The 23,903-nt window shown below is 44.4% G+C and overlaps 1 protein-coding gene across 1 annotated transcript in view; it reads right to left on the minus strand.

Moving 5' to 3' along the window:
* Positions 1-23,903, minus strand: part of Ccdc60 (coiled-coil domain containing 60) — a 144,910-nt gene that overhangs the window by 11,722 nt on the left and 109,285 nt on the right. The window contains exons 7-12 of the mRNA XM_008824427.2: positions 21,498-21,732; positions 12,578-12,662; positions 8,558-8,629; positions 5,447-5,509; positions 4,644-4,766; positions 2,863-2,994 (exon numbers count right to left, since the gene is read on the minus strand). Of these exons, the coding sequence (XP_008822649.1) occupies positions 2,863-2,994; positions 4,644-4,766; positions 5,447-5,509; positions 8,558-8,629; positions 12,578-12,662; positions 21,498-21,732 (710 nt within the window). The remainder of the gene's footprint in view (positions 1-2,862; positions 2,995-4,643; positions 4,767-5,446; positions 5,510-8,557; positions 8,630-12,577; positions 12,663-21,497; positions 21,733-23,903) is intronic.

Consider the following 23,903-nt stretch of genomic DNA (forward strand, 5'->3'; position numbering starts at 1 on the left):
TGTATGAGTGTATTGCCTGCATGTATGTAAGTGCACCCATGTTGTGCAGTGCTGCGGAGGTCAGAAGAGGGCTTTGGATTCTCCTGGAACTGGAGTTAAGGATGATTCATAGCTGCCATGTGTGTGCTGGGAATCGAACCCAGGTCCTCTGTAAGAACAGTCAGTCATATTTTATATCTTATTTTTATTTTATGTGTATGAGTGTATTGCCTGCATGTATGTAAGTGCACCCATGTTGTGCAGTGCTGCGGAGGTCAGAAGAGGGCTTTGGATTCTCCTGGAACTGGAGTTAAGGATGATTCATAGCTGCCATGTGTGTGCTGGGAATCGAACCCAGGTCCTCTGTAAGAACAGTCAGTGCTCTTAACCACTGAGCAATCTCTTCAGCCTGGGTCTTCTTTCTTTACTTTGTTTTTTCCCTCCTCATGAGATGTTTTCAGGGCAGCATGAGTCTCCACATTGGGGGCTTTTCCTCTATGTTTTTGTAGGTTTGGAGATGAGGTGAGTCTGTATTTTTAGGGGTAGGAAAAGCCAGAGCCCGACTTGTATTTCATTAGCAAACAAGGGAAGGCATGCTTTCAAAGGATGCATTTATATAGTAGTTTTCTATCAAGCAGATAATGTGAAAAGTCAGGAAACAAAAGGGGAGGGACTTTGGAGTTCCAACACTTCTCTTCTGACTGCTAGTCAGGCCAGGATGGATGTAGACATGTCTATGGGATGTCTTCCAGATGACAATGGGAGTAATGATAATGGTAGTGGTGAGGATGATGGTGATAATGGTATATGCCTTTTCCATCTCCATGATAATAAGCTCAGGCCACAGATTGTGTGTTTAAAGTTATGGAAGAGAATGCATTGTTGAGATGGTAGAGGTGGGTAGGTGCAGCCTATCTTTGGCTAACCTACCTTAGGTCTAATTAAGAGCATGGTTTAACTGTAGTCAGGGCTTAGTTAAGGCAGAAGATGGTATGTCTTTAAAAAAGTGCTTGTCAGGGCCAGCAAGATGACTCAGTAGGTAAAGTGCTTGCTGTGCAAACCTGACAAGCTGAGTTCAATCTCCAGAGCCCACATGAAGGTAGGAGAGAACCGACTCTCTAGGTTGTTTAGACCTCTGCATGCACAGCCCATCTCCCTCTCCCCCTCTGTGTCTTTTGCTCCCTCTCTTTTTCTCTCTCACACACAATAATAATTATAAAACGTGCAGTCCTTTATCATATGTAGCAGTTGTGAAAAATTTGAAGAACAACTCATCCACCAAATGTTCTGGGCTACTTATCTTCTTTATATTTATGATACACGTTTATTCACTTCATTCATAGAATGAAATCTCCACGAGAAGATGAACTTTGCCTGAGTTGGTCAGCATCGAGTGCTGAGCTAACTGTGCCTAACTTATAGTAAGTACTCAGTAATTATTACTTAAAAGGGTGAATGAATAGCTGAATGAATAAAGAGCTTCAACTCAGCATCATTGTTTGTAAGCTGTGGTTCATTTGATTTAATTCTAATGTCACTATGGAGGGTGCTTGCTTCCCCATAATGATACTGAAAGTTATACCATGAGAGATGTGGGATTCCTCTCACCGTGGGAGGATCTGCACTAATTTCCCACTCTCATACTTTCACGTGGGTTAGTTCGCAATCCTCTCACTTCCCTCCAAATGAGGGGAGAGGGCTTGCAGAAGACTCATCTCCCCCCTTGCATGAGGGCACCCTCAGGAACCTCATGTATCTCTGGGGATAGATGGCACTTATGAGAGTGATGACCTAGAAATGTGAGGCAGTGTGAGAGTCCATCTCTGCTAAAGCTCCTATTCTTCATTAGTAATAACATGAGAGGGATTCTAGCTCCAGCTCTATATATTGCTCATCTTATTGATGCTCATCAAATTGAATTCATGACATATAGCACATCAGACTCCAATTTGATATCACAAGTGAATATGTAGATTGGAGCCAGATAGGGCTCATAGCCTAAATTCATCATTTACTAGTGATATGACCTTGGACAATTGAATTGACTTTTCTGAGCCCCAGTTTCCTTGTGTTTGAAAGGGGGGCTTAATATGTACCCTTCAGGATTTGGGGGCAGGAATAAAATAAATATCAATTTTTAAATAGTAGCCTATGCCATCCATCAGTCATTCAGTTCATAGTTGTTTTAAATTGTTGGCTCATACTTTCTTTTAAAGTGTTTTTATCTCATTTTTCATTGAAAGATAATCATTGAACCTATTTCTGGGGTACCATGTGACATGTCAGGACTTGTATACAATGTGTAATGTCCCAACTAGGGTGCTTAGCATACCCACTAAGCATTCCTAGTTCTTTGTAGTGAGGATCAATGTCCTCTCTTCTAGTTAATTTGAAATGTTCAGTGCAGCCTTGTTCACTGTAGTCACTTTTCTGTGCAACAGATACCAGAAGTTACAATGTTGATTTTTGCTGCTAGCTTTCTTCTTCCATGTGCTGAGACAGTGTTCCTAGGGCACATCTGCCTGACCTTGCACCTCAAAGGATTTACGTATGTGGGGGAATGTAATGATCACCTTACAAAACTCAGAATCTGATAGGTGGGTCTCGTACCACTCTTCAGTGGGAGATGGCAAGTGAGGTCTATTTCTAAGACTGAATCAAATACAAGGTAAATGCAAAGACCATGACAGGCCACATGACACATGGTTCTGAATTTGACAGGCTCCTGCCTGATTGTGCTCCAATCTGGGGGACCCTACTGGGAGCCAATGATAGTTGGGAGGTGAAGCCTCTAGGCATTTGAGAACCCTGGAATCAAGTATTATGTAATCACATAGCATCCTCTTTCAGGGACCCTGTCTTGTCTTGTTCTCCAGCTCTTACCAATGGTCTGAAGTTTCTTCTGCATCTCCTTTCACCACAGCGATCTGATGTCTCATCTTTGCTAAATCCTTTTGCAAATTTGAGACGAGTGAAAAAGCGTGGAACTTCTGGATACCCCTTTCTTCTTGACGCCTATGAAGTTGTATGAAAAAGAGGGAGAAGCATCTGAGATGCAGATCCTCTTCCTCTAACCACCCTACCTGCTCTTTGAGATCTCCATTAACCACCCTTTCCTCCATGGGGGCCTTGTTAGTGTATAAATTATGATTCGGCTCTTGCTGCAAGAGGATGTAGCTCTCCCCAAGGTCCTGAAATGCTGCTTCTTGTAAAACTGGCTTCCTTTTATTACCCCCTCCTTAGTCTCTTCCTACTTCTCTACACACAGATTTTTCACCTGCAAAGTAGAGGACAGTCATGATTCCTGCCTCTCAGAGGTGATGATTAAGTTATGTGTACAATGTGCTGACTTTATTGCTCGGCACACTGCAGGTGTTTAACTTGGGTTGTTTCATCTCTCCCTGACTTATCATTTTGCACAAATTCTCCAAGGAAAGTTTATAGTCTAAATATGTTCATGTCAATGCCCCATACACAATGACCAATGTTTTTTTTATTTTACTCAGAACAGACAACTTTGGGCAAGCTGTCCTTCAAGGTTCCAGATGATTCAGTTTTTATGTTTTCTAACTTCATCACTGTGCCCAGAATTTATGCTTTTGCTCAAAACCATAGTCTCTAAGATAAAGTTTGACCTCCACTGGTGGTTCATGAAGCCCTTTATGATCTTGCCTCTCTCTAGCTCTCTAATCACCTTGTAAGCATCCTGAGAGCCAGCTACAACTGACAACTGGCAGTTCCCTTTCTGGTCTCGGGGATTTTTCTTTTTCTTGGAGTTCTCTCACCTCTTAATTTCCCAGCAGGATTGTTGGGAGTTTGAATTCTACCTTTACTGCGTGGTCACTTACAGCACCTTTGATAAGAGACTCCACTGAGTACACACTCATCTTCTATAAAGTGGGTCTAATACTGCTCCTTACCCCCATGGGACTGTTGTGAAGAGTAAATGATTCATAAACATGAAGCTCTTATACACAATGGTGGCACACGGTTCTCTGGAGCACACTGCTCAATTTGGTACCCTGGAAATAGCAACTATTTTCATTAACCTGAAAATTTTTCTTCCAAAAAGATGTGCAGATGAATTTCCCAGTCCAAGAAGGGCACCAGCTATCTGTATTCCCTTAGGCCCTGCTTACTCCCTCTGCCCACTGGTGTCCCTCATTGACTTGTGTGGTAGATCCTATGTACCTGTCTGACTCCCAAGACTGGGGTTTCCAAACAGGAAGGGTTAAGGATTCCAAACCCCTGTGCTCTAAGAAGTAGAGTATAAAGGATGACCTGGCATTCCTGATGGGATTCATGAGATCCCTGGAGTGCCCAGTCACTTCAATCAGAGGGTGAGCTGTATGTAAAAGGGAGAAGAGCAGCAGTTGGCTTTCCAGAAAAAAGACACAAGATCCTAGTGGCCTCTGGTGATCTTAACATTGGGCTCCACTTGTGCCATTATGACCATGTGTGATGTATTCACTACACTTCTCACACTCATTCAAATTCCTTCCTGCCTTGACAGTTTGAATACATGTTCCCAGCCACCTGGAATGCCATTCTTCTATCAAACTCCTAATTCCTCTTCACCCTTCAGGGTCATCCCAAAGCTCTCTCCTTAGAGAGAACTTCCTGGATTGCTAAACCATTAGGTTCACATATGTATGTGCTCTTACTTCATGAGGATTTCCATCTTGTCTTGTAGACAGAAGCCAGCCTCCTGGGCGATGCTGTAAAACTTGGCTCTCATGGTACTGCACAACCCACTCTTACAGAGGGTGATGTCCTGGTTAGTGCAGCTGTAGACAGAGATGAGAAAGGCTTAGGGGATGGGTCCTGATGGATACCCTTAGTAGCCTCATGGTCACCACTGGCCTCCCTGAGCCTAAGATGCCCTGAAGTAGGGACTGCTTGTGCCCAACTGGTCTTCTGCTTTCACTTGGAACCTCTCTCAAAATCCCCTCTGGAAGTTGGAAGGAAAGATCTTCCTAACAATATCAGGCTCATGTCTCAGGTCTTATTAATGAGTCTGCAGTAAGACAGCTTCCTCTTGGGGCCCAGTAAATATTAAAGACAGTGAGATGGAAATGGGAGCTGGATATTTGGTTTCAGCTTCAGCTTCATCCCTTCCTAGCTGTATGACCTTGGGCAAGACATTCCATGTAGCCAATCTCAGTCTGTTCCTCTGTAAAATGAGGTAACTCTCCTGCCTTGAAGGATTGGTCTTGAAGAATAAGCAAGGTGGTGAACACAGAACACAGCTCCTATTGCCTAGCACAATGGAGGGATTTCATGCCATTTTCTACAGTGCTGCTCAGCATCTTGTCTGTGAGACCTTTGACCTGAAGGATACCTTGTCCCTCTTCATTGCCTATAGCTTTGGGGAGTCTGGTCTGCATTGGGCCTTTCCCGCCCTTGGGAGACAGGATGTAGTCATCATAGTGAGGTTGGCCTCTTGCCCATTTCTTTCACTACTTACCCTTTAGACTTCTTCTGGATCACTTGGATGTGACTCTCTACACTTGCAGTGCTGGATCTCTCACTGAAACACCAAGGGACAGTTTTGAATTGCCTCTCATTCCAGGTGCTTCTAAGGCTACATGGCATGTGCAACACGCCAAGATTCAAGTATGGGAGGTGACTTTACTGGACACCAGAGCTCAAGGTACTTTATGTCAAGCCTTTTGGCCTTTGCTCCTGCCATGCTAACTGCCAAGGGTGCCCTCCTCATTTCTCTCTCACTGACTAAAATCTTATATGGTCCGTAGCAAGCTCTGCATGCCAAGACTCTCAACTTTGACTGTCTGTCTCTGCAGTTTTGGAATCACATGCTTTCCAGATCTCAGCTTCCTTTGTATTTACTACATTTGGTCTCTTCTTCTAGAGGATGGGTTTGTTTTGGACCTGATCCTTCTCCTCTCTGTACCCACCACTTAACATGGGCTAAGTGCACGTGTGGTAAAGGTCTGGCTGAGTCTGCCTCACCATGTTGTCTTTGGTGTTCCTGAACTTGGGCTATCTCTCAACTCGAAAAGGTGCTTTTCTAAGCTAGCCTTTTAAGTTGAACACCCATGTTACTCTGTTTGGAGGCAGATAGAACTAGACTCAGAGTCAAACCCAGTTGTCAATCACTTCTTCTGTGAGCTATCAACTCCTCACATTCTCTGACTCTTTCTAGATAATTAGATCCATCCAGTGCCATCCTATGACTCTGACTGGGACATCTTCCTAGAGCAGAATGATCAGCTTGGTCAGATCCCTACTGCCTTTCTCCCAGGACCACCTTAGTGACCTGGGCCTTGAGTGTCATTTTTTGTTGTATGTGTATATATATATATTTGAGTGTATTTGTGTATGTGTTCATGTATGCAGATGTGTATGCACGTGGAGCTAGAGGTTTTTGTGATGTGTCTTCCTCAATTGTTTCCCACCTTATTGTTCGAGACAGGGTATCTCACTGAATCTGAAGCTCATTGGTTGGCTAGATTGCTTGGCCAGTGAGCTCCAGGGATCTCTCTGTCTCTATATGCCCAACACATGCAGTGTGAGTGTGTGTGTGTGTGTGTGTGTGTGTGTGTGTGTATGTGTGTGTGTGTGTGTGTGTGTGTGTGTAATCCATGTATGTTGGATTTCATGGTCTCAAGCTTACAAGACAAGCACTTTTAGTAACTGAGCCATTTACTCAGCCATAAGTACATTTTTTGAATCAAGATCTCACTATGGACCCCTGGCTGCCCTGGAATTCTCTATGTAGACCAGACTGGCTTTGAATCGTAGAGATCCACCTGCCTCTGCCTCCTGACTGCTGGGATTAGAGGTTTGTATCACCATACCCTGCACACAGAGCGTATGTTTTAGAGCATCTGTCTACCTCCTTGTCTCCCACTATTTCTTCCAATGGATTGAAAACTGACTCACTTTATCCATGAGGTCCCAGAGGAAGGCTGTCTTACCACTCTTATGATAGGAAGGGCTTACCCTTCCTTTCTTGCCTTGTGGTATTTGGGACTTTTGGAAGATGGACCTGACCATCTCTCAGAGCCCTTCCTACAGGAAAGATATTGGCTTTTGCTGCTTTTTCCAGAAGCTTATGGTATTGGACCTAGAAGTTTTAGGCCTTATTGGTGATGGGAAAAGTGTTACTCTACTTGGATAGGATGTAGAGGCACAGTAAAAATATTCAGAAGATCTTGTTTTATTATTGCAACTAGCTTCCATGACCAGCAGATGACCATGCTGGTCCAAACTTCTTCCTATGGGTAGTTCTCTCCTACAGTTTTGATTCTGTCTCAGAGAGGAGGTGGAAGGTGAGGAACATGGTGTCATTAGCTGGTGACTTAACTATGAAGACCCCTTGACCTTACCCAGTCATCCCTTCCCTGGTCCTCATTGAGGTGTTTGCTCAGTGACTCTAAGCATCCTCTGGCCTCAAACCATTTGCATGTGCTGTCCCCTCTGGTGGACACCATGCCCACTTTCCCTACCTGACGGATAGGGTGATTATTCTTTGTTCTTCAGGCCTTAAATATTAAACATTCTCCTCTCCTTCCATACTTTTCTTTCAGAATTCTTTTTATAGTCATGATTTTATGGCCAACTCTTGGGTTATTCAAGGATTGTTCAGCCCCTAATTACATTAGCAGTTCTTAAGAATGGGAGGAATTCAAGGGGTTCACGGGGCAGATGGAGGAAAAAACCTTTGTCTTTATTTTAAGTAGCTTTAACTGAAGTGGAGATCACAGGTATTTGCATATCATATGATGACTGTGGGACGCATTCTGCAGAATCATTTGCTTTCAATGCTCATCCAAAATTACAGTGGATATTGGACCTGCTGCTAAGTTGGACTCTCTGATGCACCGCTAAAGGCTGAAGGAGCTCAGAGAAGACCATGCTCTAAATTGGGCTGCAATACAGTAATCTAATGCTACCATAGATATTTTTTAATCCTTTGTAATTTATAATATGCATTTAAAATATTCTTCTGAAAGGAATTCATGGACTTCTTCAAACTGTCTAAGGGCCCATGCATGGCACAGAAAGTTCCAGGGAGATATATGAGAGCAAATGTATTTATTTGCCAAAGCTTCAAAACCTAGTGTGGTTCCTGGCTCATACAGTGGACCACAGAGTAGTCTGTAAATGAAGAGTTGAATCAGGTCCAGAACTCCGTGTGTCCTATTAGAGAGTATCCAGTTTAAGGGAGGGAGTGCAATTTACTTAGCATAAGGTTCTCCAGGTTGGTGTGTGTGTGTGTGCCCCATAGCATCATGCTATAGACCTCAGATGTACAGAATGGAATTTAATTTTACAAGAGAAGGGAGGGACAGGAGTAGTCTGATGTCCTGCTCTTCCAACTGTACCTCTTCTCTGCTGGAAGATTTTAGCATAAAGCATGGAATGTAAATGTTGGGGAGAACTTTCTGGATACTCACCAGCCTGGGAGTGAGGTGGCTTGTTTCCAGTGCGGCAACAAGCAAGGAAAAAGTGCTCCTCCCCAGTCCCCTCCCATGGCTTGGGGAGGGGACTCTGTGTCATAGCCCTGGGTCAGGGCTGCGGCCTACTTGTTGCAGGCTTCAGATCTTCCTACCTGGACTTATGGGTGGTCTGCCACTCCTTGGAGGCAGAATCACTCTTGGTTTTCCTGATCATAGACATGATGCTGCAAAGAAAGAGGAGTCTTTTAACGGGGCATACAAGATGCTCCTGCAGCAGGCATCCATGCCAGGACAGGATACCTCTTTCTAGAGTAGTGTCCGCAGAGCCGTAGTGGAGGAAGTAGCGTCCACAGAGCCATAGTGGAGGAAGTGCTGGGGAGTTTGCTAAGAACACAGATCCTGGGTCACACTTCCAGAGATTTGAATATGCTGGGCCTGGTGTGTATATGTGTGTGTGTGTGTGTGTGTGTGTGTGTGTGTGTAGAGGAGAAGCTGCATTTAATCTCCCACTTCCCTAGAGTCATACACAGACAAATTCCAGGATTACTCCACACCCTAGAATTATACAAATCCAGAATCACATATGTAGAATTCTATCTTACCCAGAATAATGCATAGACATATAGAAACACACACACACACACACACACACACACACACACACACACACACACACACACCTAGACATCAACAACACACAATTACCTAGAATTCCATTATACCTAGAACCCCCTACACACTTAGAATTCTAAATACACCTGAAATTCCACACACACCTAGATTTCCACACATACCTGGAATTCTACACACACACACCTAGAATTCTATACTCACCTAGAAGTCCACACATATGTAAAGTTCTACATGGTCCTAGAATTACCCACATACATCAAATTACACACAGAAACTAGAATACCACCCTCTCATACACACCTCCTGGAACTTTATACACATCTCACCCTGTAGAGGTTGCCCAGAATTCTGAGACAATATCCACTTGGTACTTACTAGAAACTACCACTGCTTACAGCTGCTGTTAGAGTCTCCTCAGTAGGTCTGGGATGAGGTCTCAACATCCATGTCTTTATGAGAATCCCACTCCTGATATTCAGGGTCATTTGGGAAACCCCACTATATTTCAAAAAGAAGCCATCTTCATACATCATTGGGGCTGAGGGCTGGATGAGTCTGGCTTTTAGAGGTTCCCAGGAACTCCTGGCCTCAGGGTCTGCTGACCTCAGTGAGAGCAGACTTGGTGTGTGAAGTAAGGGAAATTGTGGCTTTTCCTGTCCCCCCTGCAACTCTTACCAAAGCTTCAGTATCTGCTGCCTTACTGAGACATTGGGGAGATTTTATTTTTCCTGGAAGGAATTAATGAGGAAGGGAAGTTTTAACAGGTTGCTCTGTAATTATAGTTATCACCACATTGACTTTGGAGGTCATGTGATGGGTCTCCTCAGAGCCTGGCCCTTTGTAAATCTTATTGGAGTCATCCTGGATGTTCTCCATCAATGAGATGGGCCGATGTGACAGCTGATGCACCTGTCTCAGCAAGGTGCTGTAAGGATTTGTGGGCTGCTATATTTGGAATAATAGGGAACAAAAACATTGCTTACCCGCCCCCCAATTGCATTTATCGGTTGCTTACTACATGTCGGGTGTAAACTAGTATGTTATGGCATTAACTCATTACATGGTTTTAATGACTCATTGAAATAGACATAATTTCCATAGTATTCATAGTACTTTACAAGAATAGTGTCACATAATTCTCCCTACAGTCCTCTTGAATGGGTTGCTAAAGGGCTTCATTTTATAAATTGGAACCAGACTCAGAGAGGTGAAGCAACTTGCCCCATATCTCATGGCAATTGAATGATGTGATGGATATCCTCCTTAGTCTATTTGGTTCCAAAGTCAAAGCCTTGATGATACACAGTCTCAATTTACAAATGAGGTCATGGAAGTTAGAGAAGGCCTGAGAGACTTGCCCAAGAGCATCAGACTTTGGATCCACTTCAGCTTGATTCAGAAACCAAAGCTCAGGCAGGTAAGCTCTTACAAAGCAAGGCGTCTCTTTGAGCCAACATTCATCACTTTTGTCTGCCCCTAATGCTGACAACCAAGTGCCTTATGGGTCAACATTCTCTCCGAGTGCCTCCAAGTGCCACCTTTGAAACCTGATGTGAATTGAGGCTGCAGCAGACAAATTCATCATTAACAGGCAGAGGCAGGGCATGATGCATTCGAAAACATTGGCTGAACTGTAATTATGGCAAATAACAATAACCAATAAGTCATAGCTGGTGTCCCAGTAGGCTGAGGGTGATGATGAACATCTTCTCTTGCCTCATTTATTTTCTGGAAATAATTTGCTTGCTCAGAGGGATTCATAGTTGAGAATGGAAGTTTAGCCTGTATTCTCTCTGAAGCTTTTAGAGGTCAGAAGTCCACAGACAAGACTTTCCACCTGAAGTCTGATATCTCAAGTTCAAGTTCAGCATGACCTCCCTATGAGCCACCCAGTTGCACTGGCTACTGGCTTGGTGCTTCCAAGGATGCCTATGCTTTTAGGGTAAGAACCCAGACCCTCAGGGTAGCAATTTCTGAGATGAGATCCCTATATACAGCATACCCTTTTTTCATCCCACTTTGGCTATGTTCCAGTTCCCTGATGGTGCCATGGTCCCTTCTGACCACTTACGCATGTGGCTTTTGCAGATTCTTTCCCCACCTCTCTGTGCCCACCTCTTTTGCAGGTGGATCTTTTTTCCTACTTCATCCAAATCAGCTTAAAGCTTCTCCCAAAGAAAGAAGAAACGGAGTCTCCTGACCATCCCAGACTAGATCAATATCCTCTCAGACCTATTTTTTTTGAGATAGGATCTTGCTATGTAACCCAGGCTGGCCTCAAACTCAAAATCTTCCTGTCTCAGCCTCCTGAATAATGAGATTACAGGCATTCGCAACCATGCCTAGCTTATTTTTATATTTCTCTGCCTTTTTTTCACTTCAGGGGATTGATTCTAAAGCTTTGCACATGCTAGTCAAGCTCTCTACTGCTGAGCTATGCCTATAATTCAAACCCTCTATTTTTGAATCTTCTTTTGCAATTTTATATCTGTATTCAATGTCTCTTTACCATATCCATCCCAATCCTTCCTCCTGCTTCCCCTCAACATTCCCTAAAGTGCCCCCTTTCCCTTCCTTCCTTCCTTCCTTCCTTCCTTCCTTCCTTCCTTCCTTCCTTCCTGCCTTCCTGCCTTCCTGCCTTCCTGCCTTCCTGCCTTCCTGCCTTCCTGCCTTCCTGCCTCCCTGCCTCCCTGCCTCCCTCCCTCCCTCCCTTCCTTCCTTCCTCCCTGCCTCCCTGCCTTCCTCCCTTCCTTTCTTTCTGTAACTTCCTGAGTTCAATTAGTACTGCCTATTAGAATATTGACTAATCTGGCTGTCTTGATCTTGTGTAGGTATCTGTATTGCCATGAGTTCATCAGAGCAAAAGCCACCATCATGTCCAGAAGACAGTATTTTGTGGCATTCCTCTGCATCCTTGGACTCTTACCCTCTTTCTGCCCCTTCTTTCATGTTGTTCCCTGAGGTAGCTGATACAGACGTCCCATTTAGGGCTGAACACTCAACAGTCACTTATTCTCAGCACTTTGACCATTTGTGAGTCTCTGTATTAACTACTGCCCACTGCAGGAGAAGCTTCCCTGCCAAAGTTGGGAGAAGCATTAATTTATACAAACCCCTATTTTTTGATCTCATATTTCCAAGTTCTTCTTTCAGAGAAGAGTCTATCCATATTCACAAGCAACTCCTGAGAAGGGTGAATGACAAAGGCCTTCTGATAGGCAGTGCAGCAGAGTGGCGAAGAGGATGCTTTTGGAAGTTAGGGACATCTGGATTTAAGTAATGTGAGTCACATTACCACTCACAAGTGGTGAGACCACAAGTCACTTAGCCTTTCTGACCTTTGCTTTCCTGTTTGTAAACTAAAGGTAGTAACTCTTACCTTGGAGGGTTGTTATAAAACCCAAGGTGGTGATACATGTGTACAAAGTATACAGCTCAAGGTTTGGCACAAAGTGCTCAGTAATTGGTAATTTCTCTTGTGAATGTGGTCACTATTAGACTGACATCCCTTAGCTGTCCAAGGAGTTAAGATAGCATACCTGGGAGCTTTCTTCTGCATCTCAGTTTCCACTGTGATTGTTCTTTGGGCATCTTCTCTAACCATCTCCAGGAGCTTCTTCAGATCTGAAGGGAACAGGAGAAGTTATCCTGGACCTCAAGACATGGTGCATGGATTTCCTGTCTGGCCTGAGGCTGCCTCTGCTTCTGAGAATCAGAGGGCTGCAGAGGAATCCCACTAGGCTCCAGAAGCGGGGATATGGGGCTCATAGGGTCTGGCAGGTTCTATATCTGACCATGTCGCTCTTTGCCTTAACACTCACCCATGAGTGTTCATTTTTCTCCTGAAAACATGATTTCACATGAACAATTAGACATTGAAAGACCTTTTAAGATTTATTTAGCTTAATTCATGTGTGTGGTGCACGTTTGAGTATGTGCACATACGTGTGTGTATACATGGTCATGTTTGTGCATGAATGTGTGTGTGTGAGTGTACATGCTCACGTGTGTTCATACATGTGGTGACCAGAGGCCAATACTGCCTGTCTTCTTTCATTGTTCTTGACCTTATTTTTTTCAGACAAGAGTCTCTTACTGAACCTGGAGCTCACTGATTGGCTAGATTTGCTAGCTAGGAAACCTCAAGGATCCTCCAGTCTCTGCCTCCTGGGCACTGGGATTACTGGCAGATGCCATTACCTGGCTTTTTATGTGGATGAGGAGATTGAACTGAGACCCTCATGTTTGCTTGGAAAGCACTTTACTGACTGAACCACCTCTCCAGCCCCTACGGAAGGATCTTTAAAATTCTATTACAACTGAAAACAAACAAAAAACAACCAAAAAAACTGTTTCAGATTCTGGAAAGAAATCTTCAGAAAATAATTTCTGATTAATTCTTTCCAAACTGGTGATTTGCAGACTAAATCCAGCTCACAAATATATTTCAACCCTTGGAAACTAGGTTTTGTGTAAAAATTCTGACCTCTATTTTCCTTGGACTGAATCTGAGACATAGCTATGTTGCCCTCATTCCAACCCCATGCTGAGTACAGTTTTTGCACAGTTACCTGTCCTCCAGACTGCCCCGCCCACCATGGCACCCACCTCTTCTTATTGTATTAGCTGAGTCTTGTATATTTGGAACTGAAATACCCTCCATGTGGGGAGGGCTTGGTCTTCAGCTAGTGGTGCTACTGAGAAGGGATTGAACCAAGTGGGCACTAACCCCATCAGTATGTTAATGAATTCATTCTGAATGGGATATTAGATGGGGAAGGTTGGTGGGAGCATGTCTCATGAAGGATTCTTCTTTTCTACTCACTCTGCTTCCTGCCACTGTATGGCAAACACCACTGTGTTTCCATAGCCTCCCTACCCATGATGCTCTTCCTCACCAGGACCCGCAAACAATGGTGCCATTGATCACTGTGAGCCAAGACAACTCCTCCTTCCTTAGGAAATTTTCTCAGGCATCTTACTATTGATTAAAAGTGATGAACACAACTTTCATTTTCATACTTAATGCGTTATTTTCCATGCAGTGCACAAGTGTTTCTTCAGACCTGATCCTTATGAATCCTGTCTCCCAAAAGATAGGTTGGATTCCTACTGTCCAATATTTCAGAGTATGATCATTTTTGGAAACAGACACTATAGATGTGATAAGTTAAGATGAGGTCATACTGGAGTGTGGTGGCCTCTGAATAGAGTTTGACTGGTTCTAGGAATAAGAGGGGCAGGAGGCATGATAGAGCATGGCCATGTGGTGACAGAAGCAGAGACTGAAGTGATGCATCTGCGAGCTAAGGGATGCCAAGCCTTCCCAGCAATACTAGAAGCTAGCTCAGAATGAAATCATCATTAGATTAACTAACCCTCATGATTCCATTCCTTCTCAATAGCACCACTAGCTGAGATCAAGCCTTGATTTTGAAGTCTGAGCACTGACAATAAATTCCTGTGGTGCTAAGCCACCCAGGCTGGCACTTCGTTACAGTAACCCTAAGAAGCTAATACATAGACACTTTCAAAAGCTGAAAAATGAAATATGGAGTGACCTACATGTTTCACAAAAGATGGAGGTAGAAGTCAGCATCCAGGTCACATATTTGCATGTCTCTAGCCCCTTGCTCATTTCCACTCCCAGCAGGGACCCTGATGAGTTTCAAACCACCAGGGACTTCATTTTCCTGAAGGGCACAACTGTCCAAGGTGCTGAAGCATCTTGGTGTGAGGTTGTTGCTTGGCGACTGTCCAGAATTTCTCTCCAGATTTATGACCAGAGAGAGGAGACTGGCATGAGTGGAGGAGAAAATGCACCAACGTGTGTGTGTGTGTGCACACACACAATGCAGAGGAAGAGAGAGAGGAGAGAGGAGAGAGGAGAGAGGAGAGAGAGAGAGAGAGAGAGAGAGAGAGAGAGAGAGAGAGAGAGAGAGAGAGATGTGAGATGTGCCAGAAAACAAGAAGGAAATTACAATGGGTAATTAATGGAATTTGAGCAGCTTAAGGGAGAGTCTTTTCACTTTAAATATTGTTATTCTTTGAAAATTTCATACATTGTATTTTGATCATATTCAGACCACCTCCCCATCTACAATCCACTCTAATACCTCGACTTTTATGTCCTCTATTATTCTTCTTCTTTAAAATTTCTTTAATGTCTATGGACTCTTATGTTCCCCAAATGGTCTTGGGTGTGTGTCCATGAAGGGAGACTCTTAAGCATGTATTATTAGTAGGACAAGTTTGTCTTTGAGCAAACATACTACATGACTGGTTCCATTGAGTGAATGGAATTTATCTTTTGGGACAAGGTCTCATGCATTCCAGGCTAGTTTCAAACTCATCATATAGCCAGTGATGACCCTGAACTTCTGATCCTCCTGTCTCCACCTCATGTACCACCACACCAGATTATAAAGTACTGGGGCTTGAACCCAGGGCTTCATGCATGCTAGGCGAGCACCCTACCAACTAACTGGGCTGTGTTGCTAGCCCCTTGATTTTCATTTTCTATATTCATGGAGGATATGAGTAGTGTTGAGCAGTCTCAGAACAGATAGTGAGGCCACTGTTGATTTCATGTATTTTTGAAAGACATCACATTTTCCTTCCTTTTCTGGGGGTGCCTTCATGTTTTGTGGTTCTGGGAATCAAACCCAGGTCTTCATGCATGCTAGGTAAGTGTTCTACCGCTGAACCACACTCCCAGGCCTTTCCTCACATCTCTGGGTTTCTGGAAGCATGTGCTGTATGCTATCTTCTATCTCCACCCACTGCATCTGGTAGGACACTGACCTGTGGACTCCCACAGCATACTGCTCTGGCCTTGCACTGATTCCCTGGGACAGTGCACTGCTCTGACCATGCATGCTGATTCCATGGGATGGTGATTGCCTTTTTGCTTGTGGGAATTCCTCTCTAGACCTCAAGTTCCTTGAGGCCCAAGTCACATTTCATTTATATTTCTACTGTTAGCACTGACAGTGTGTTTGGCACATGGGGCCCAAGTTTAGAGTTGCTAAACGGATAAGTGAACAGCTAGGATGAAAAGGAGGGTCTTATTTGGGAGACTGTGAGCTGCAGTTGGATATCAATCAAGGATGTCAACCCTAGTGTAGGCCATTTCAGTGTCCAGCCTTTTTATGAACACACTCATGGTTCTAGGGAGGAAAGAGTACCATTCCTTAGCCACGTGGAGCTCCCTAGGCTGTGCCAACTGTTGTTACTCAGCCGCAGTCTCCTCTGTTGCCAGTCTGTGGGCAGACTCCATTTCAACTGAATGGAACCTCGGTTTTCACCTTGTTATGTTCTCCTCAATCCCACTGCCACACATCCCAGAATCTTTGTGTGTCCAGAGGCATTTGAGTGAGGGAGTCATAGCTGGTCCCTCCACTTTCTTTTCTTCTCTTGGGAACCATGTAGCAGCATGATTCTACTTTCCTGTCCCTCACTCCCAAGCAGCCAGACTGAGAGTGCATGGATATGACAAATGACCCCAGTGACTGGCCCTTTGGGTCATCCTCTTGGGGAATCACAGGCAAAACTTCACATTCAGTACAGGGCAGATTTTTTCTGTGTGCCACATGGAATAGCTCTGAATCATAGGGATGGATCTCCATCCATCAGGTAGCGTGTGTGTGTTAACAAAGCCTTGGGGCTTCTTAAGGCTATACAGGAGAAAGGACTTGTCTGGAAAGGGTACAGATGCTACAGGGTAGAATTTCCTCAAGGAAGACGGTCCTGCAGTGGATGTCCACACAGAGGAGCCTATTCTGTTCCTGACAGGGTTGTGGGGCTGATGTGATTCATGGTTCAGACACAGTATCATCCCATTTCCTCAAATGCCCAGTCAAATCCACAGAGAGGAGAAACTCTGATTCTTCTTTTGTCTTCTGTCCCCAGTCTGTCTAAGAATCAAACCCTTGAATGACTAAGCTCATTTCTTCTTTTGGTGGGTGAAGTCTTTGAAATTTTAATTTAAATGTATGTGCATGTGTGTGTGTCTCTCGGCGTGTATATACATTTGTGTGCAGGTGCCCATGAAGGTCAGAGGAGCTAATCAAATCCCCTGGAGCCGGAGTCACAAGTGATTGTGAGCCACCCAACTCTAGTCCTCTGCAAGAGAAGCAAGGGCTCTTAACTGCTGAATCATCTTTTCCAATCCAGTCTTTTTGTTTCTTTTTGAGCAACTCACTAGATGGCATAGGACTCCCCTCCAGGTTCCATTCAAGCGACTTTCTCTCCACATAGTTTAAGCCTAGCAGGAGGAATAGATTGGGCTTTGGGTTCTTGGGAATTCCCGTCATTGATCTCGGGGGTAGGGATCATCAGTCCACAGAGGGGCCACAACCTGCTGTCTTCAGTGATCTGCAGTTACAAAGCATCATTATGCATCTGGTCCTGGAAATTAGACCTCGGGCAGCTAGTGCGTTGCTTGGAATAGGAATCAGGAATTCAGAATCAATTTGAGGAGGTTTTAAGAGGCAAAGAGAGGCTAGGAAATTAATTTGCCTTTGCCAAAGCTGTGACAAATTAGATGGAGGTTAAGACGGAGGAAGAAAAGTCTGGAAAGGCTGTAGAGAACGGGCTATTCCCCAAGAAGCAGATCTCTAGTGGAGACACATTGCATATCTGTATGTATCAGGCTGAAGGGTATTAGATAAGACATCCATACCTGCAAGAATCTCAAGCCCCCTTCCTCTTTATTGCTTGGTAAAGGAACTATGATTCTTTGTCTGGAAGGGGAAAATATATCAGCTCATTTCCCCAGAATTCTTTGCAATTTGGTATGGCCCTATGACTAAGTTCCACATGATGAAACTTTATTTTTTCTTTAAAAAATTTTTATTGAGCTTTTAAAAATTTCATACATTTCCCACTCAAATCCAGACCCCTTCCCCCATCCATGCCTCCCCCCATTAACCAAATAGAACCCTATGCACTCTGCCATACATGCAGAGTCCTATTCATTCAGGTGTTTGTACCCAAATGTCCTTCAGTGTAAATGTGTCCACTGGAGTCTAATCAGCCCATCCAGTGGTTGTACGTAAGTCATACTCTCCCTCACCCAGCAGCAACAGTCTCAAATAGTTCTCTATCTAGTGCTGGCCCGCCACCTATTTCTCACCTCCCCTTTGGGCGCTTGTTTAATTGAGCTGACATTATTTTATTTATTGTGTGTTTGTGTGTGGTGTGTTTGTGCATGCACACATACATAGGAAGGTCAGAGGACAACCCGTGGGAGTCAGTTCTCTCCTCCCATCATGTAGGTCCTGGGGACTGAACTCAGGTTATCAGACTTAGTAGCAAGCACCTTTACCTGCTAAGCCATCTTGCTGGCCTGATTTTGGAAGGATAGTGTGGAGCTTCTGAGAAGGTTGCTTAAACTCACTTGGGTGTGGGGACTTTTAAACTTTGTCTACTGCCTTCTGCTTCAAGCCTAGAGAGCAAGTTGTAATGTTTAGAGCTCGAGCAGCCATTTTGGACCGTGAAGTGATATTGAGGATGGAAGAGTAAAAAGACAGAGTGAAGCAGGATTTCTGATGATTTTTAAAAGTCATTTTACCAGCCCTTGCCTGGTTTAATTTATAAGAAAACACAAACTTCGAGTCATTGCTTTTCAGGCCTCCAAGTCAGCCAAAAGAAGTTCCTTCTTGATAGAGTGAGATGAAAATTGTAAGTTAAAATTAAGTCCCCAGTAAGACCCAATACAATCTACTAAGAGACTTGAAAATAGAGAACACAGAGGAAGGGAGCACGTGAGCTAGACCAAGAGTCTCCAAGAGACAGGGGACAAAGGAAATCATGTAAGAGTATGCTTTGATTGAATTGGGGAAAGAAAATTGGTCAAGTTGGACTGCCTTATTTAAGATGTGAACTAGCAATGCTGAGCCGACCATTGGCATCCTTGAACAAGACCAGATGCAACGTCTTAGAGGCCATTGTTGAAAGATGCTAAACTCGGGGGAGCGCTCTATCCAGTTTTTAACTGAGAAGGTTCCCTCTGGCTCAACACCCCAGTGTATGGGAGCAAGGCAAGGAACAGAGAGACTGTTAGAACATTTTCATGCATTGGCCCTGCCCTGGCCTCATCTCTTCATGTGTGAACTCAAAGCCCAGAGCTGAGCGAAGCTTCTATTGAGGCCATCCTGGTTAAAACAACTCTACTCCTATCATCAATGTTTCTGTAGGTCCAGATCCCATTTTCACTATTTTCTGAGTACATATGATCTGAAGTTGCCTTAATACTGGTGGTTTTCTTGTTTACTGCCTGACATAATTTTTCCTTCTCAAATATACTCTTACTCAGTTGTTTCCATATCCTCAGTAAACAGACAGCGAGGGACAGAGAGTTCCAGAAATCCAGAAGAATCATGTCTACTGATGGTTGAGCTTAGTCCCCCGTCTCAGATAATGGTTCACTTGACAGAACAGTTTTTCAGGCCTTTGAGCTTTCCTCTGCTCCCTGTTGACAAGTCCTGACTCCTTCTTGGACTTCTGTATTTCTGCCCACTTCCGGCTGGACCCTACCCAGACTCTTGGTCCACCTTGACCTCCTAGTCAACCTCCTTGAATCTAAAGGGCACCCAATCCTCAGCTCTGTCTAGCCCAACCCTGTCTGCCACAGGCCTACTTGTAGATGGTGAGAAAGAATATTGGTCAAGCAGGTGGCCTCAGTGTGATCAGCTCCTCAGGGACAGGCAGATGGGGATGGGGTGGGAAGATGCACGAGGGTCTCTCTCTCTCTGCTGTCTCTCTCTCTCTCTCTCTCTCTCATCTTTTCCTTTCTCCTTTCTGTATGCATCATTCTTTTTCCTTCTTTTATTTTTTTGTGTGTATGTTTTTTTGTGTCTACATTCATGTGTGTGAATGTGGGCACCTCCTCAGGGACAGGCAGATGGGGATGGGGTGGGAAGATGCACAAGGGTCTCTCTCTCTCTGCTGTCTCTCTCTCTCTCTCTCTCACCTTTTCCTTTCTCCTTTCTGTATGCATCATTCTTTTTCCTTCTTTTCTTTTTTTGTGTGTATGTTTTTTTGTGTCTACATTCATGTGTGTGAATGTGGGCACATATATCACTGAACATATGTGAAGATCAGAGGACAACCTAAGATGTTGGTCCTCACCTTCCACCTTGTCTGACTGGGTCTCTGTTGTTTTACTACTGTGTGCATCAGGCTAGCTGACCTGTTTGCTCCGGAGAATTCTCTTGTCTCTGCCTCCCATCTCCCCACAGGAGTGCTGGGATTACAGACGTTTGCACTATGCTTCTGGCTTTTATATGGGTTCTGAGGATTTGAACTCAGGTTCTCCTGCTCGCAAGACAAGCACTTTTATCCACTGGGAGTCCCTCCCTTTAAGATAAGATCTTCCTTACCCAGTAATAATCAGCTGCCAATAGTTCTTCAGCTAAGATTGGTGCCTGCTGCCCACTTCCACAGTTCTATGCTGGGTTTTTTCTACTTGAGTTTGCATGAGTTTTGTGCACACTGATACCATTGCTGTAGGTTCATATGAACAAGGTCTCAGGAGACTGTAAGACTCTTATTTCCATATGGTCATGCACCTCCTCCCCTGGCTCTTACAATCTTTCTGCCTGCTCTTCCACAACAGTCCCTGAGCCCTGGGTGGGTGTAGTTTAATCGATGAGTCCTGTTCAAGGACCTGCACACTGCAGACTTAATCTCTTCACTTTGGCCTTTTGTGTCCTTTTGTGTTCATGACCATCTGTTGCATGAGGGACATTCATTGATGAGAGTTGGGAGATGCATTAGTATTCTCTCTACCCCTTATTCCACTATGTTTTTTTCCACCAATCTTGTTGACCTATTGTCATTTTCTAGGTAGTTTAAGGTGACATATTCAGAATATTGTAATAATAATATAAAAACAATGTCCATCTGCCTGCATAATATATCCTTATGCACATTTAAAAATATTTTATGTATTTATTTTTATGTGTTGAGTGTTTGGTCTGCATGTATGTAAGTGTACCACATGTGTGCAATGCCACCAGGGATCAGATCCAGGGCTTCAGAGCCCCTGGAACTGGAGTTACAGACAGTTGTTAGCCACCACGTGGGTGTTGGGAATTGAACTCAGGTCCTCTGCAAGAGCAGCTAGTGCTCTTAATTGCCAAGCCATTTCTCCAGCCCCCAGAAAGGATAAAATTCTATAAAATTTGAGTTAAATATTAAAAAAAATATACTAAGTACAACTGGTGCCCACGGGCTGTGTCTCTGAATGACTCAGAATCACAAAACTTCCAGAGTATACTTTCAATCTTTGCTGGGTGCAAAGAAAGGAATCCAAAGACACTAAACGAAGCAGGTTATGGAGACCTTTGACCTCTGTGTCTCTGCTACCCTCAAGGGGCTGGACGTGGGTCAGGAGAGGCTGAAAGACCTCAAAGTAGCAAGGCAGAGAGTGGTGGGATCTTAGGTAGGACTTACTGGGGTGAAGACGTTCCTCATCTGTCTTCGTTGAAGATGACTCATTGTCTTCAATGTCTTTGCTGCCAGTGGCCTGGGTGACCACACTTGGAGGTTCGTCAGAGCCAGGGTTCACAGAGATCATGCTGCTCTGGGGGGAAGACCCCCCACTGGTCCGAGAGAGACTGAGAGTGGAGCCTCGCCGGCTTGGTTTGCGGCTGGCTGTGCGCGTGGCAGGGATTTTCAACTTCTTGGCCTGAAGGAAAGTGAGGTGGGGAAAAGGGGGATATCAAAAAGGAGGAGAAAAGGATGGAAGAAAAGAAGGAGGGAGGGAAGAAGGAAAGAGGAAACGAGATGGAGGGAGGAAGGAAGAAGGAAGGAGGTGGGAGGAAGGAGGGGAAAGGAGGAGAGGGGAAAGAGGAAGAAAAGAAGGAAACAGAAAAAAAAGAGCACATTTCTAATCCCTGTTGAGGTCAAGGAAAGAGATTCAAGGACACTGAAGTCCTCCTGGCTTCTTCCATATACAAGGCACCTCCTGGGTCTGGGTGACCTTTCATCACAAATCAAGGTCATCAGAAGGCATGTATTCTTTGAACAAGTGAGGCAGGGTCTGTTCTATTGAACGAATACATGTGTGCCTAGGTCGCCTTCTGGTGCAGCTGTCAAAGAACGGCTTTTTCTTTTTCTTTTGTGATAACTGGTGGTATTGGCTTTTAAATGGCAGAAGAGCATGGGTCTAGTGTCTTTAGCTACATCTTAGTTTAGACCCCAAAGTGGGTATATCAACTTTTTCCACACCAAGCATGAATACCTTCATTGCCTGGGTTTTCCAAAGGACACAAGAGGGAGAATATTCTGGGGCCTGATGTGGAGGATGTGGAGCAGGTGGACAAATGTGTATGGTGGGATGGGGCTCTTGAGGGAGGGGCAGCCAGGGTTGTGGTATGTGGGAAGATCTAATGATAAGTCTTTGGAGGGGTTAAGGGCCAGAAAGGGAAAGTCCTATGGATTTTGTGGCGTAATCAGAGAGATGGTTACAGGAGCTCACTCAGAATGTACCATCTGAGGTCATGTACTTTTAGGCTTACTATCCAGTGTCAGAAAGTTTTTTTCACTTGTCCAAGACCACATAGCCTACAAGTAGCTGACACAAGATTTGGATTTGGCAGATTTTTAGAGGTTAAACTCCAAAGCTAATGACTACATTGCTTAAAATTACTTTTAATACCTTCCCTGGTATCATTGAAAGTGCCCTTGACCCCAGGATGATGACTCTTTATGCCATCTTAAATACCACGGTGACAGCTGGGAAGTTCAGGCCCTTGACTGCTTGAAAGAAAGAGCTCAAAGCAGATGGCTGGGCTGTAATTTACACTCAGTTAATAGAAATGATATTACATTATTTATTTTTTGTGTGGGTGTATGTGGTGTTTGAATGTATGTGGTGTATGTGTGTGTTTGTCCCAGCATGGGAGGTGAGCAAGGTGGGAGGAGGACACTGGTGTCGTGCTCTGTCACTCTCCATCTTACTCCCTTTAGACACAGTCTCTCACTGAACCTGATCTAGGCTGCAGACTAGCAAGCCCCAATGATCCTCCTGTCTCTCCTCCCCCACGCTCCCTACAGTGCTGGGGTCACAGGCACACACCGCCATGCCTTGCTTTTAATGTAGGCAGTAGGGGTTTGAACTCAGGTCCCCATGCTTATGTATCAAGTGCTCTTACCCGCTAAGTCATCTCCCCAGTGATTTTACTTGAGAACTTTTAAAAGGAAAGTGCGTGACCTCTCAGACTGATGGCATTTTATATGAAACTGCTATTGTTCAATGATCTAGGAAGGAAGACAGGGGCAGAGACAGTTCTGAAGGCCACACAAACATTTAACCCGTGACACAAAGTGGAGAGAATTATATTCAGCAGATTTGCTTCTGGGAATCAACTATATGTGATCAGTTAACCTCGTCGGGCTGTCTAGGTGAATATAGGTGGAACTTCCCTGCACTGGAAGAGGGGAAGGATTTCTTGGTTGCACAGAGGAAGGAGAAAGGTCAGGGAAGAGAGAGAGGGATAAAGCTGTGGAGCTTAACTATGATCTCTTCCTTGGCTTTGCTCCCATCTCCAAGTCTTTGGGCAAAATTCTATACAAATGGAAGAAGACCCTCAGCATGTGACAGACGAGGGAGCTGGAGTTTGGACTGGGTTTACCAGGTCTCCAATAACTATGATGGAAGAAAAAGCCAACAGAAAGAGCTGGCTTGTTCTCTCTTTATATTAATTAGGGGCCAGGCTTCCTTTGTCCTGACTTTGCAGCTGGCCACCAGTTTGTCAGCCTGAAGAGAATTCCCTACACTCCCTGCCCTGTGTGGAGAGAAAATGTCAGAGCTCAGGGACAACACGTGCAGGGCTCACCTCTTCCTGCTTCATCAGT

Source organism: Nannospalax galili, unplaced genomic scaffold (assembly GCF_000622305.1).
Source record: "Nannospalax galili isolate Female #2095 unplaced genomic scaffold, S.galili_v1.0 scaffold769, whole genome shotgun sequence".
NCBI lineage: Eukaryota > Metazoa > Chordata > Mammalia > Rodentia > Spalacidae > Nannospalax > Nannospalax galili.